The sequence below is a fragment of the Pavona decussata genome, unplaced genomic scaffold, assembly GCF_977016875.1.
Source record: "Pavona decussata unplaced genomic scaffold, jaPavDecu1.1 SCAFFOLD_29, whole genome shotgun sequence".
NCBI lineage: Eukaryota > Metazoa > Cnidaria > Anthozoa > Scleractinia > Agariciidae > Pavona > Pavona decussata.
This window is the reverse complement of record NW_028145452.1, coordinates 1,677,901-1,693,949: the sequence shown is the minus strand read 5'-3', so window position 1 is coordinate 1,693,949 and position 16,049 is coordinate 1,677,901. Positions and strand designations below refer to the sequence as shown.

The 16,049-nt window shown below is 41.3% G+C and overlaps 1 protein-coding gene across 1 annotated transcript in view; it reads left to right on the top strand.

Moving 5' to 3' along the window:
- Positions 1–16,049, top strand: part of LOC146484877 (uncharacterized) — a 34,698-nt gene that overhangs the window by 814 nt on the left and 17,835 nt on the right. The window contains exons 2-9 of the mRNA XM_085104373.1: positions 2,863–2,924; positions 4,769–6,749; positions 7,866–8,104; positions 8,413–12,352; positions 12,660–12,768; positions 13,346–13,416; positions 14,280–14,342; positions 15,134–15,190. Of these exons, the coding sequence (XP_084960499.1) occupies positions 2,863–2,924; positions 4,769–6,749; positions 7,866–8,104; positions 8,413–12,352; positions 12,660–12,768; positions 13,346–13,416; positions 14,280–14,342; positions 15,134–15,190 (6,522 nt within the window). The remainder of the gene's footprint in view (positions 1–2,862; positions 2,925–4,768; positions 6,750–7,865; positions 8,105–8,412; positions 12,353–12,659; positions 12,769–13,345; positions 13,417–14,279; positions 14,343–15,133; positions 15,191–16,049) is intronic.

Below are 16,049 nucleotides of genomic sequence, written 5' to 3'. Positions count from 1 at the left end.
AGCTCATGTTTACAGAAGTTATTACGTTTAATGTAAGGATAAAACTTAAGCTTTATGTCCGTCCTTTTAATTGTCAGTCCTCATTTGTAAAAGAAAATATATTTATGTAAGCTTAAGCTCACAAAACGGAAAAACTTTTTGACCTCCAGCTGTCAACTAAACCGAGTAAAAATGTTAATAAATCAGTTTGAGTAGTTACCAATAATTATCTTCTTCAAAAATGAATTATGGCAAATCAGTTAATTAGTTATTGATACAAGGAATGCTCTCATGTCCAGATGGAATGTTGCCATCAGTGCCATATCGGGTGCAGTGACTTAATTGGTCAGAAATATGTCATGTAACAATGATTTATTTATTCAAAGGGTCTTGATAGTAGCTGGCAAGTCAAAAGTTTAAAGAAAATGACCTTTAAGTTTACAAAACATGTTTTGTAAACTTTCTACATTAACCAACTGAAGATGACAGAGACTTCTGTCATCTTCAGTTGGTTAATGTACAAAGCATTGGAAGTTGAATTTATAATAAGTAGACAAAAATGCTAATTATGATAAACGATGACAACAAAATGAACATGAAACGTGACAATGTGAGAATTATAAGGATAATTGATAATTGATTATTCCAGGAAGTCAAGCTTCATGGTGCACCACACGTCATTAACTACAGTTGAACCTCCCACAAGTGATCACCCAAAAATTAATGTCAAGCCTACAGTAGGTGGTCACCTCTGGGAAGTGGTCATTTGTGAGAGGTTAGACCACAGGGTTTTACTTCTTGTGTCTCTACCCTATGGTAGTTTCAGGTAACTAGGGGATAAGTACATACTGCAGGATGTGTTATACAGCATAATCTCAACTGCAGAATGTACAGTGTTGTTTTTACTATTTTTTTAAGGGAAACAGGGGTGGCGCAGGGGTGAGAGCACTCACCTACCAACAATTTGTCTCGGATTCGATTCCCGGACTCTGCCTCATGTGCTCCGAAAGGTTTTTCTCTGGGTTCTGTACAAACACTACATTTTTAACCTCCTATACACTGTAGGCGGACACCTCTTGTAAGTGGACACTTGGTTATGTTCTCAGCTACATACAAACACTACATTTTTAACCTCCTACAAGTGGACTTTTTTTTCTGGCCCCAAGGGTGTCCGTTTATGGGAGGCTCGACTGTAGTTATTTTCGAACTCTAAGAAGTGCACTACGTGTATCTTAACTGTTATTAATTTACTATCACTGGCACTGGATTGCTCTGATAAAGGGCTGATTCTTGAAACGTCAGCTCTTAAACCTCTTTATGCTGGTCAAATCTTATCAATTCTGTTGATAAAATCAAACATTCGTTTCCACTCCCTCACTGATGCAGCGCCATAGATTTCTTCAGAAACTAACCAGCTTATCTTCACTGTTAGTAGTTTCTATCCATGACAGGGTCCTTTAGAGTTAAGTAATGGAACAAGATTGAATTTGGCAACAACTTTTCAAATCTAGTTCATGTAATGTTTAAAACACGAGCAGCAGTGTTTTATTGGGATTTAAAACCACGAGGCGCAGCCGAGTGGTTTAAGACCCAATAAAACACGAGCTGCGAGTTTTTTGAACAGCTTCAAAAACATTCCTGGATAAGCATGTCAAGAGAGTTCGTAACAATGATGCTTTTGTGAACGTTGGAAATTAGCATACTAGAAAAACACCACATAATAAGGAGGAGGTGTTATCAGGTTTTTAAACCACTGCATGTGATGTTTTATCGACCATTTGATAGGTCAATGGGCTTATGAATTATTAATGAGTTTTTGAAGTGATTTAGATAACCACTTGTTACGGCAATTCTATTTCTATAGTGTCCTCTTCTACTGTTAAGCAACAGGAAACAGCGAGAGTCCTGGGAATGTGACTGATTTGAAATTTGAAAATATTATTTGTTCTTGCACTTAAAGACGGTGCCTACTTTTGTTACTGCGCATACGTTCTGCGCATCTCGAGATACTCGGTTTCCTACGGGTGGTGCCTACTAATACAGGGGTATTTTTGCGCGGTTTAAAACTATGCGGAGAAAGCAGAACTTAGCAAGTGCTCTTGGTATGCAAAAAGAAAATCGGGGTTAACCATGCATTTTTCAGAGATAAAAAAGCTTCAATTACAAACAAAACGCCATACATTTCTTTGTATTTAAATGTTTTTTAGAATAATTGTTGTGCAATTATCTCTAAAAAATGCGTGGTTACCCCCAAATTTCTTTTTGGATTTCAATAACCTTTGCTAAGATCTGCTTTCCAGGCATAGTCATAAACCAAACAAAAATACTTCTTTATTAGTAGGCACGGACCTTAATGATTCTCATACTTGTACTCAAATCTGTGGGTATCTAGTGACAGAGAGCTGGGTGGTGGCTACAAATGACAGCCCTGCTAAAATTTGGTTTTATAAGAGTAGACTAATTGGTAAGAAGCTTTACAATAACAACAACAACAACAACAACAACAACAACAAAAGCATTTATTAGACACAATTAAATATGATTACAGCGCATTGCTGATGGGGTCATGTATTTAAGATGAAACCTATATCCCTAATAATTAAAATATTATACACAAACAAATACATGGTATGTATAATTTCAATTAATACCAGTTAATTCTGCCCCCTACCCCCCACTCAACGCGCAGATTTCAGAAACCTCCCAAAAGCCTCACTCTCGCTAACCGACCTGGCTGAATTATCTAAGGATATCAGTGATTTCTATAAGAGATGACAGAGTTTGTATTCTCACCACCTGTGTCATTGAGAATTATATAGTATTATAAGGAGAAAATGGATGTTGATTGTTGTTGAAAGCTGAACTTGTTGTTTTATTTAACAGGAGTTAGAAGAGCACACATGGTCTTTGCTACATAACACAAATTTGAACAGAAAGAAAGGAAAGTGAGTAAAATCTTGTGAATTATTATTTTTTGTTATTTACATGTATCTTTGAATTCTTAATGTACATGTACATGTGACCAACAGACTTTGGTTCAGCTTTATTCCTTTGAACAGTTAAACATTATCATCTCAGTAATCAGGAGCAGCTGATTAACACTAATCCATGATTAAAAGTTACATGTAAACTGAGGTTTTCTTATACATGTACTTTAACTCATTAAAACTGTTGTCAAGGGATAATTTTAAGATTTTGCTAAAGAAAAGTCTAAAATCAAAACTGAGGGACAAATATATTTTTGAAGAATCTTTATTTCAATTAATAATTAAACTTAAATCAAAGTTTACTTGAATCCAGGATTAGCTTAATGGGACTTTGAACACCTGTGCCAGGTTTTTCCAAAACCAATTCTCGCTAATCCATGATTAGAAGTTAAACAAGGTCTTCATCACGCTTGTTTAAAATGGGTTTGTAAAGGCTGATGTCAAGCTAAAGGTAAATAAAAGGAAGGATCTTTATTGATTAGGTATTAAACTTGAATCAAAGCTCACGTTAATCCAGGATTAGTTTAATTGGGCTTCGAACAACCGGGTCCTGGGCCCTGAATGGTAATTTCTTAAGGCAAATGTACACATACCAATTTATTGGCCCGTTTGGCAGGTTCAATGGCATGGGCCAATTTATGCATTGCAATTTGTCGGCCAATTTCTTTTTCTTTTTCTTTAGGATTTCATTCACAGACTCAAAACTTAGAGTGACCTTGTACAGCATAATAAACAGCACCACAGGAAAGTTCTGCTCAGTAGCTTTCATTTGAATGGTCACACTTTAGGATTTCATTTGCAGACTCAAAAGTTGGAGTCACCTTGTACAGCATAATAAACAGCACCATAAAAGCACTGCTCAGTAGCTTTCATTTAAGTGGTCACACTTTAGGACTTCATCTTCAGAATGCAAAGTCAAGACCTGGTTATCCATTTTGTACAACATACGTGTAGTAAGCAGTACTTTTCAATACAGCCTTTAGCTTTCATTTGAATGGTTACACTTTAGGATTTCATCCACAGACAGATGTTATAACCATTTTGTTAAACAGCAAGATAAACACAATTTTTTTCATGCTTTCTTTTTGGAACTGCTTAAAGGGGAAGTGTCATGGGGTTTTTGACCTCTTTTGTTAAAAATGATGAAAAAACGCCTTCACTTTGCTACGAAATAATCCTAGAACAACGAGAGGAGAGAAATCAACTCAATTCTTGACAGGAACAACTCGTACTCTGTTCTGGGAAAACATTAGCCTAACATTTTTCAAGTTTCAATCCATTCCGACCTACTCTGTCTCTGACCAGAGGCTCTAATCGACAGTTTTATTGCACTGGGGTGATAATTTATAACAAAACTAGACAATTAGTTTTTTTGTTTTTGAAATTACATCAAATTTTTGTGATACTTCCCCTTTAAGTTGCGTACTACAGGAGCAATAGTTAATCATGAGCAAGAGCAGTTGTAGTTACTTGCTCAAGAGTTACTCATGATTGCGAGGATCTTTCTTCTATTTGAAGTTTCACTTCTGTCGCTACAAGTACATGTACATGTAGATAGGGTAAACCACATTATCTGGCAGGTTCAATCGCATGGGCCAATTTAAGCATGCAATTTGTTGGCCAATTTTTTTTTTCTGTTGATGTAGCATAGGTTGAAAATTGGTGTCGTTTAAATGATCTGTAACACTGCTGGCCACAGATTTTCATAAATCAGGTCAATTTTTGCCCACAGATCCTGTTAGAGAAATTCAATAAAACCAAGTTACCTTTCGACTGAATTTGTTTTTCCACTTGCTTTGCAGAGATTGCACTCATAGCTGTAGTTTATGTAAGAAAACGTTTTTTGGACTGCTGGAATTTACGGACCACCTGCACAGGGAGAGTCACCAAGAAAAGCTTCACAAGTGGCAAAAGGATCAACATCAGGAATGGAGCCCAGATAAACAACAACAACAACAACAACAACAACAACAGGAACACAGTAGTCCAAATCAGCGTCAAGAAAACAGGCCACCACCTGACTGGAGTACAGATGATTTTACCGGTTTAGTAGATTATTTCAGTGACAATACAGTAGAAGGAAGCATGGGAGATTACTGGCACGGTGGTAGAGGTCCACCAAGACACCCAAGAGACATACCCAGTCTTTTGGATTTCCGATATCAGGAGCAGTTTGACAGGGGAAGGGATAGAAGGGATCATTTTGCAGAGAGAGAATATCCTCCATGGAATGGAGAGGGCAGAGACAGGCCGAGAGAATTTAGAGATAGCCCACCTCTCCCTCCTGAAACGAATTACTCAAATCAGGAAGATGATCGTTTTGGATGGAGAAGAAACCCCGAGGGGCGGCGATATGACAGGAATTATGAAAACCGAGATGAGGATCCGTATTCCTCGAGGGATTTTTATCGTGGTGATGAAAGGAGACCACCCTATGATTTGCAACCAGAGTTTAGGTCGAGGCGAGAAAATCAACCTTGTCACTATGACAACAGAAATATCAGACGTAACAGTAATTCACCACCAAGGCAAAAGAGAAAGCTAAAAAGTGTAGTTGGAACAGCTGGGCCTTCTAGAAAGGAAAATGGTCGAAGGCCCAACTCCAGAAACAGCAAAACTGAAGGATATTCTAGAAATAATAAGACTGAAGGACAGTCTAATAAGAAGCAGAAAGAGTTGCCTTCAGATAAACAGGCTCAGGGGGAAAATGGAACTAAAAGAAAGGGATCTGTGAATAAGACACCTCCAAAAACCACAGACCGGAGTCCTTCTTCTGGGAGTCACAGCGGCAAAAGCACAAGGAAAGGAAATCCTCGGAAGCTGGCCAGGCCTGTAGAAGAAAAGAAGGATGAGGTAACAGAAACAGAGAGCAGTGGTTCTGATGTGAAAGATGCGACGCATGCTAAGAGTTTGGAGAGGCAGGTGGTGAGATTGAGAAGCAATACACTTGAGATTACAGTTAAAGGGAAGGAAAAGGATGGCACAGAAGCAGTTTCCAAATGTAATGTCAAAGATAAAAAGGACACATTAACTGTGCAATCAAGTACAGGTACTTCGACAAGCAAAGAGGAAACATTGACTAAAACTGCATGGCTAACTAAGTTGCCTAGCTCTGAAGGAGAATCTGCTTCATCTCTTAAAAAGGATACTGTACTCAAAGAGGACACATCTTCAGTAGTCAAGGAGGGTACCCTCCCTACCCTGGAGACAACAAAGAGTACTCCTTTAAAAGCAGACAAAGAGAAAGAGGACTCTGTGAAAGTATCACACAAAGATGAAAATCCTTTGCTCTCTCGCATGGACAAAGACCAGTTATCTGAACAGTCAAAAGGAAACAAAGAGATCAGTTTATCCCTTCTACATGAAAAAAACTCTAAGGAAAAAGAAAGCTTACGGAATTCCAAGAAGGCAGAGGAGACATTGCCAACATCAACTGAAAAACACATAGAGCTGCAAAGCTCTATTTTGGAAAGAGTGCCTTTGTTATCCTCATTGGGGAAAACAGAGCTGGCATCAAATTCAAAAAAACAAAATGAGTCATCAGTGACTACAGACAAACTACTTACCTCATCACGAACTGAAGACAAACAAGGATTACCTTCTTTTATTAGAAATTCCAGTGGAAAAGAAAAGGCATTTGATAGCAGTGTTTCCAGTGTAAGCAGACAAAAACCTGATGACGCAGCATGCTCCTCAGAAAACATAAGCTCGTTACCATGGGAACAGCGAGAAGAGAGATTAAGGTCTTTGCTTGGAATAAAGAAGGAACCAAAGGATTCTGAGGTAACCTACAGTTTGTATTTGGAAAATGTTATAAATTATTTTTTCATTGCTCTAGAATATTAATGTATTCTTATTATGTTATTTCTTATTTATATATTTATTTCTTATTTACTCAGATTTTGTTCTAAATTTTTGTTCAACTCAATCATGTAATCCTATAATCTGCCATGTAGATTTCTGATTGTGTTGTTTTACTCAGTGATGCGTGATGCTGTACAAACTGCACTTGAGCCACACTGATTGCTTACCCCAAATAACAATACCAACTCTATTTCGGTTGAATTTATAACTTTTTGACTCTACACTGTACGAAAGTAAAATTCTAAGCTCTCGACTCTGCTAGAGTCTTGTTCACAACCGAAACTGCATATCCTACACAACTAACTATTCCGTTAAATAACATCAACTCTATTGTGAATCCATTCCTGTGTTGACATACATGTATGAGCAATCCCTTATAATTATTTCTTAGGGATACTAATGAAAATGTAAATTAATTCTGAAAAACCTTGCTGGCTGAATTAATAAAGTTTGTATTGTTGTTAGGCGAGGGAACCAGGCCAGCAAGCACGAAAATTGCTGCCCACGAGGAGACACGATGCGAGAGGCAATTTCCGCGCGCACTCGCGTGGTTTACTCGCTTTACCGTCCCTAATAAAAACAAGGGACAACTCTTGGTCTAATGGACCCTTCTCCAAAATGGCGGCAACAGATTTGAATGAGTTAAAATTGAACTGAATGAGAAACTGTTACCAGCACTGGAAAGAGCACTTTTACTTTAGAAACCTTGCAAAGTTTCAGCATATAAGGTATTATATCAGCTTAGGAAATGTAAGATGAAATTTGACAAATTTACAGACGTTTGTATGACTGAGGGTATACGTCATACCCTCAGTCATACAAACGTCTGTAAATTTTCCATTTTTCAACTTACATTTTCTCAACTGATATAACACCTGATATGCTGAAACTTTGCAGGGTTACTAATGTAAAAGTGCTCTTTCTAGTGCTGGTATACGTTTTTAATTTTAACTTATTTGAATTTCGACCGCCATTTTGGAGAACGGTCTATTCCTGTGTTATGTACAATTTTTATTTCCTTTTCCTTTCCTTCAGAGAGAGGAGGACACCATTCCCTGTACAGGGTCCAAATCCAATAAAGGAGCAGGGGATAGTGGGACACGCCCACCTGTTATCACCAGCACTACCTCATCAGCAGTTACCTCGAGCGCTGGGTCTGTTCAAACTGCTGCCTCTCGGTACATCCCAGGTTTCTCCCCGTTGTCGTTGTCGCGGCCGCAATGCAGTTTTGTTCACATTGACGGAGTGCAGTGTGGTGCTGTTACGTGGAACAAGTAAGTCGTTAAAGAAACAATCAATATGGAGCTCACGCCTACGCAATAAAGTCTATGTGTATGTAACACACCTGAAAAGGGCTGAAACTTACTTTTGGAAAATATTGCACAAGCAAACAGGCACCCTCCAATTCCCCGCCCCACGCCATGAAAATGCTGCTTATGAGCTTTCGTGGAAATGATCGCACTGCCGGCTGGCATACACGAATTCAGATCCAGCAGTTTGGAAAACTTAACTTTTCTCGTTTATCCCCGGTCTTGTTAAGTTAACAAGTTTCTTGGATTTAACTCTTTTTTTTTCTCTGCAGGTATTGTTCATATCACCAGAGAGTGTTCCAAAACGAGGAAAACAGCTTTCCCGACAAAACTCTCACCTCAAAGGCAGGTGATAAGACGCCAGAGAAAACCCGTGAAAGTGAATCGTTCAGTAGCCGAGCCGGGAGTACACAGATCTTTAGACCAACTCCGTCTTGTGAACCTTCCAAACATCTGGGTGCAGATGCAGGATTAGATGTAGAGACCGCTCAGGGCTTCTCCTTCTTGAAGGCTTATGCAAGGGAAAAGGAAAAGAAAGAAGTTAGTGACCACATTAAGAGGGAGATCGATCTTAACTCCACTTCAACCTACAAAGTGTTTGGTTCTAGCGTACCTGCTGCTTCGGGAAACATTGATCTCAGCGCAACGGTCAGAAGACCTTCAAGGAGCTTGATCTTGCAACGGTCTTCAGCAGATGTTAAAATTGATCATAGCGTCAGTCACAGTGTTGGTGTTAACGCTGGCTCCAACAATGGTGACAACATTGGTGCCACTATTGGTGATAACACTGGTGTCAGCACAGCTTCCAGGCTTGGTGGCAACATTGGTGCTAGTACTAGTACCAGCATAAACGCCAACATTGGTGCTAGCAGTAGTGCGAATACAGTCGTCTACGTTGGCCCCAACACTGGTGCCAGCATTGATTTAAGCGACACAGCACCAAGGCCAGGAACATTGGTCCTCCATGGTGACACCTTGGATAGTGACACTAGTCCTGGTATTGATTTAAGTGGTACTGTACCCAACCTTGAAGGTCTCCTGGCATTACATGGCTCGTCCACTGTAGATACAAGAACTGGTTCGAAAATTGATCTGAGCAAAACGGTGCTAAAACACGGTCGATCTTGGAAGCATTTGGGTACGTTACGCGAGAGCGGGTCTAATACTGACCGGGGTGTAACAGAATCGAATCGTGGTCCATCTCTTGGGAGTGATAGTGGCCCTAGCATCGACCTGAATGAGACCATACCACAACCTGGAGGATCTCGAACCACGCATGAATTCGCTAGTCTAGACCTCAAAGAATCACAGGCGCCAAGTTTAAATCGACCCGCTGCAACTGGTTCCGTGGCGTCACGCCTAAAACGTGATGTTCTACATCCGCAGTTGCATTTAGTGAAAACTGAACCCGATCAAGATGGGGAAAGGGTGCCTCCAGGTAAGAACACGGAAATGATGGATTTGAACTTTAGCACCAAGCTACTGGGCGTTCCCCATTCTGTTGTCACACCTTTTAATGCAACCATTCCACAACATACAAAACCGCCCAGGGAACTTACAAAATCACCATCCGAATTTTCCGGGAAATCTTCTGTGCTTTCTTCTCCTCGAAGCCTTGCACCATCCTCACCTAAAAGCCAAGCTAGAAGAGTTTCCACCACATCGCCGTCACCAGCTGACCAGTCCCCTGGGTCTACCATCTCGCTTCCCAGCCTGTCACTTGACCTGTCAAGGTTTAATCTTCCTCCAGAGGTGCGCAAAGCGTTGGCGGATCGGTACAGTGGAAAGAAAGGGAGCGGATGCACAAGTAGTCATTCGGTTGAAGCCCCTGAAGGCCGCAGATCACAACCTCTTTTCTCAGAACACAAGCCCGAGAGGACGTTTGACCAAGGCATTAAAGCCTCTCCCTTGCCGGCAAGGCTTCGGGGTCGAGCTCAAAGGAGTGTCAGTTTAGACTCACCTATTGTACGGAGAGAGAACGTGGAAGGCACGTCACGATCAGGGCTTCTTGAGCGTGGAAATATCTTTGACACGCATAAATTTCTTAATATGCGCATAAATAACGATGGAAATAAGTCGACGGGGTTGTCGTCTTTGGACAACATTCCCGCGGTGTCGACTACCGCTCCTTCACTCGGAGTACACGTACCTTCTACAAAAGTCCCGCCTTTCGGTGTAACGACCGTAAGTGCGTCATCTCATACTAGTGCACCTAAACAGCAGGCGTCAGACGAGCTTCAAAGCCGAGGGCTTATCGATTTAAGCTCCACTTCGTACCTTGAACAAATGTCAGTGCGAAGACCGACCGACGCGTCTCGATTAACCGTTGATAACCTACGATCGCCTCCTAGACCTCTTGCTCCTCAAGGCCGAGGATTAATTGATTTGAACACCAGTGTGGAATATCGTGCTCGAGAGGCACCTGTGGAAAGTCTTGACGCACAGCTGTCGGTCATGAAACGGAAGAGACTTAACTCATCGGATACGTCGGAGAGTGTTTCGAGTTTAGGAGATGAAAAGATGGTGAAGAGACCAAAACAGGAGGACCAAAGCGCTGGAAACGACAAAGCGGTGACCTACGGATCGGGAATTAATGTTCAGGAATTGTTAACTATTGAACGCGAAGAACAGAATCAGTTGCAGAATCTGCACACAGTACAGTCCAGATTAAAATCCGTTCGGGCCCAAATTCAGAAACTGTGTACCGAGCTGGACTCCTTGAGCAGCGACGAGCAGCGGATCTCACTGAGAATGGGGGAATTGCGCAATATGCGACTGGGCATTCTTGAAAGCGCATGTTACGAGAGGCAAGGACTGCCTCCACCAGCTAGGATCGAGGCGGTGAGGGACACCAGCTCAGCTACATCACAGGGTATTAGAGACGGTAGCAGAATGTTCACGGTGTCTTCTGAGACAGGGATACGAACTAATAACGACGATACTTTTGGAAACTTTCGCACAAAGATTGGTGATAACTCTATTAATTCTCCGCGGGAAGATACTTCATGTATTAACGTTGTGAAAAGTCCTCTGAGTGATTATTGCGAGGGTGGTAAAGACACGGAGCACAGAGATTGCGCGGAGAGGTGTGATGGCGACTCTACTGCTTGTTCTAGTGCGGAGTTGCCATTGCATGCGAGCAGTTCAAGCTACATCACTCAGTCTCGTGTACAGTTTGCATCTGTTGGTACAGCTACAAAGTTTGTTTTGAGGGAAGGAACATCGCTAAATGAACAAACACAGGAGAAAAATCTGGCCGAAAGACTGACCGCAGCACCAAAACTTACAGTGAAGGAGAGTGGATCATGCAGTGGCGAAACTCGAAGAGCAAACATCGCTGTGCAAACTTCAGGGACACAAACAAGTGTTACTTCAAGAGACCTTGTTGAAGATATCCCTGAGAGGCAGCAAGTCGGTGTACTCAGCAGGTTTGCTGAGAGCTCAGACCGAAGTGCTGTTATTGCTCCGGGAATCGTTGTCGATCCGAGTTCTCTTAATCCTAGCAAATCCAATGAAAACTCAAACGTGCAAGAGCTGAGCAAAGTCTCTAGAAAGCGGAGCAGGAAAGAATCATTGGACAAAGCCAAGCACTTCCATCCGACAGATAAAAGTCTGTTCAGGAAAAAGAGCTTTTCCGATGTGAATGTGTCCAAGACTATTGAGGCGAGCAGGAAGAAGATTCAGTCCGTCAGAGAGAATATGAAGCGATGGAAGCAACATCAGGAGGGCATTGACGTGCTTGAATCACACGAAGAGAAACTTGGGCATCATAGCAGCTCTTTTCCGTCTTCTTCCGGCAGAGACGGCGTCGAAATTGTCTCTGAGATTCCCTCTAATGAGAAGCACGTTCCTTCGCCTTGTAAAATACCAATTGAAGACAAGCCTTCTCCTAGAAAGACGACAAAAGAGCTTAAAAAATCCAGCCTCTTTCACTCTGGTAAGAAACGTTCAAAGGAATCGCGAAAACACAAGGCAGAGAAATCACAGCGGAGAGATAAGGAGAGTGAAGAAATAGAAGAGCTTCCTTCTAAGAGGCGAAAGGTCGATACTTCATGTAACCCACAGTTCAGCGTCTCCTCCAAGAAGAAAACATCTCCAAAAGGAAAAGGTCAAGTTGTCAGTGCCGCGGCTCACACGACCACAGCTGACCTTGGGGGATCTGGAACCGAGGAAAGGCCCAAAATTGGGGACGAGATTCCCACACGTGATATCGTAAGTAAATGCTTTCTAATAGCATCATTGTAGAAAGTTTATTTATCTGTCGAACAATTACAGAAAGGACAGCGCTACTGTTGTGCCCATTTGTTGGCCTTGCCCATCCATAAATTCAAAAGTCGGAAACATTTCACACAGATTAATTTTTGTTCTGTACTGATAAAAAAAGCCATGCAATCCAAGTTCCGTAATTGTTTTATGATGTTTTTAGCATGGAAACTGAATACTATTACAAAGATAAGAGTAGGGCTGTCTTTTCTTTTATCGCATAAATGATTGATAGTAACGTACTTATTTTCTGCAGGATAGCCAATCAGATGATACATCAAGCAGTGCCCCTTCCCGTGCCAGTCACCTGCAAATTCCGTCTTCAACTGTAGAGTCCGTAAAGAGAACTCTTCAGAACCCTAAAGGTATGGTGACAGGCGCTTGAGTACTTGAAGAGCGTGATTTCGTCGGTGTGATCGTGCGAGAGGCTCACGCGAGGGGAGACCCGTATATCCTCTCTCGCGCGCTACTTATTCTTTGTGAACCCTCTGCCATGGAAACTAAGGCATGACTGGGTCATTTATTTGGTAGTATCAAGCCTTCTGAAGCGTTGGCTTCTCAATTCAGGGCTCGTTTTGATTCTCAGAAAACATGTCTTCACAGAATTCTTCAGCTGACGCACTTCAGACTTTTTGCTCCCCACCCCCCCCCCCCCCAAAAAAAAGAGAGAAATCACGCGCGAGTTCCGCGTGCCTTTCGTACCTGTTATGTTACACTCAAGCACATCAAAAAAGGTCTTATCGTCGTAGAGAAAATGCGTCGAGTTTCGATGGCCAACACGATAACACATTGAAACCATGGGCTCCTGGTTGAAACTTAGATTTCTGTAATATTTCTTAGTCCAAGAGAGGAATGAAACGCCATCTCAGAGGCCAATTTTTGCCCAATGAACGGTGTCCTGTAAATGTAGTTTTGTAACGTTCATTGTTGTTACTTACCCAGGAAAGAAAAGGCACCGTGGACCAGCGGCCTGTAAGTTTGAAGGTCATACAGGAGCCGTGTGTGGTCTGAAGGTGAGTTAGATTTCCCGAAAATGCATAAGTTCGTGTGGCTCTGAATCTCAAGCCAGTGGTTGGAATTCACTTCCATGGTTGTCACATTTTGAATACAACGTTTGCATTTTCAGCAAAATGTTGACACTTGTAACCCTTGTAACCAACAATCAGGGGTCCTTGTTATTACACGCGTATGCAGGAAATGAGTTCAATAAACATTTTGGAGTCTTAAACGATAATTATTGAACTCGCTTTTGAACTCTTTACTGTGTGTGCGCATGCTTACAAACGGTTCAGTTTGCAAACCACAAGTGCAAATCGTCTATTAAACTGACCCCAGCTGAGAGAGCAGGGAGCATCTAGGCGTGGCTGCACATGTTTATAAAGTTAATTTTTTACTTCTTCTCAGGGATAAAATCGTTATTATTTCTTGAGGTGCCAGCAATTTAATTCGCTCACGTGTACTGGTAGACTGTTCACAGTCCCCCTATTTTTCAGGCGTGGGATTCTCCAGACTGGTAGGCTTCGATTGAGCTGCCGTTATCTTGCACGAGTTCGATCTGGGAAGAATGTCTTAACTACCGAGGGGAGCGGCTCAACTAACCCCCACTCTGGCTCCCCTCGGTAGGTTAGACACTCTCCCCAGATCCCGCTCGCTTTTACAAACCAAGATGGCGGCAACTCCATCGAAGCGTACCAGTCTCGAGAATCCCACGAAAAAAATAGGGGAACTGTGAACAGTCTACAGTACTTGTAACTGTTTAAGGCAGTTCTCCTCCTCAGTAAAGATGATCATTATTATTTTGAGAAACGTTTCATTGGCAAAGGAGAATAATTTTGCGAATGTTGTGTAACATCTCTAAATCTGTCGCAATTTTCAGGTACACGATGGTCATTTGTTTACTTGTTCGGCGGACAAAACCACCAAAGCATTTAACATTCAGGTCAGTGTCGCTTCTGTAATTCTCCCAACTAGAACCTTAGGAAATATGAACCGAACAGCGAGGAGAATCTCCATGTTGATACCGGGGGATAAAGGGTTTAAAGGGAGGGGTTCACGGTTCTGCGCATGTCCATGAATCAAAATACTTTTTCGCCTTTGATCGCTATGACCCAAGCCTAATTAATTTAATTCGTTGTTTGTGAACCATTTGGAAGGGAATAGGCAACTCGGGTGGTAATTTTTTCATATGATTGCGTTATTTCGCATGCAAATAACTGTAAACACATCAACCGTGGAATAAATCCTTCGGGTCAACACTAAATTCAATAGGGACAATATGAGTGCAATCCACTAGCATTTTCTGTGAATTTTGGTCATCAGTCATTTTGCTTGGACTAATTATAGAATGTGATTACTGAAGTGCATGTGAGTGGGATTTTTAAGGTCATAAAGTTGATGAGAAAAAGAAAAAAGCATTTAGATTTCATGCGCATGCGCTGAAATGTGAACCCCCCCCCCCGTTAAACAAGAAGTTGCGCTATCAAAGATTTGGCCCGCTAACATATGACACCGGTCAAACAATGCAAATGTTGAGGTCTTTCAATCGTAGGAAGGTGTTGATTAGTGAAGATGGTGTCTCCTTTTGCTATTGCGCATGCGTTCTGCGAAACTCGGGATTGTCTGAGAAACTGAATTCTAAGGACGGTGCCCATAATTCAAAGGTGTTTTTGCGCGGTTCATGACTATGCAGGAAAAGAAGATCTAATCAAGGGCTACTTTTTTTTTTTACAGACAGGAGAGTGCGTCAAAGTTTACCAAGGCCATCATCAAGCTGTCAACTGTATCGAGGTTTGTATAGCTGCTTATGGTACCTTGTGCTTTTTACGCTGTATGAGAGGGGTCCACTTTCACACACAAATTTCTGCAAACGAAGCTATAGTTGTAATAGTGCGAAAAAGCTAGTCTAAGACAAGTGCCATTGTGGGCTTAGTTTCGATCTCAAATACTCTGCCACAATTTCCAAAGTGAGGAAATATTTTTAAACTGTATAAAGTTATAAGAGGCACTGCATCCTTGTCAAGCAGCGAAAAACACGAAAAGCCACTGATAAGCTTGCTACACAGGCTAAAATAAAAAGAAAGAAAGAAATATTTTAATCAACTTTGTTTAGAGCGGTTTTCAATTGAGTGTCGAAAGTAATTGCGTTTTTGCCTTGGTTTTGCATTACTACGCTCTGTGATTGGTTGATAAAACTCGCGCCACTTTCTCAACCAATAAGATGTAAAACCAAAACCAAGCGTGCCTCGTTCGCACGTGTTCGCACGTGGCTTGACGCCTGTTACATGTATTTGCTTCGATTTCTGATTGGTTCATTACGCTGTTTGCGTCTGTTGTGATTGGCCAGAATAATTACTTTGGTTTTGGTCTTACGACATTCAATTAAAAACCGCTCTTAAGAAAACAAAGTTGATTTTATTTTATTTGGCAAGCATCGAAAAAAAGCACAAAACCCCACTGAAAAGCTTGCTTCGCAGGCTGAAATAAAAATAAATAAATAAATAAATAAATAAATAAATAAATAAATAAATAAATAAATAAATAAATCAACTTTGTTTAAAATAAATCACAACATGACAAGTTTTTGCATCAATTGGAAACTCGGAAAAAGATCCGAGCTCCTGATGGGATTTGAACCCACAACCCTCCG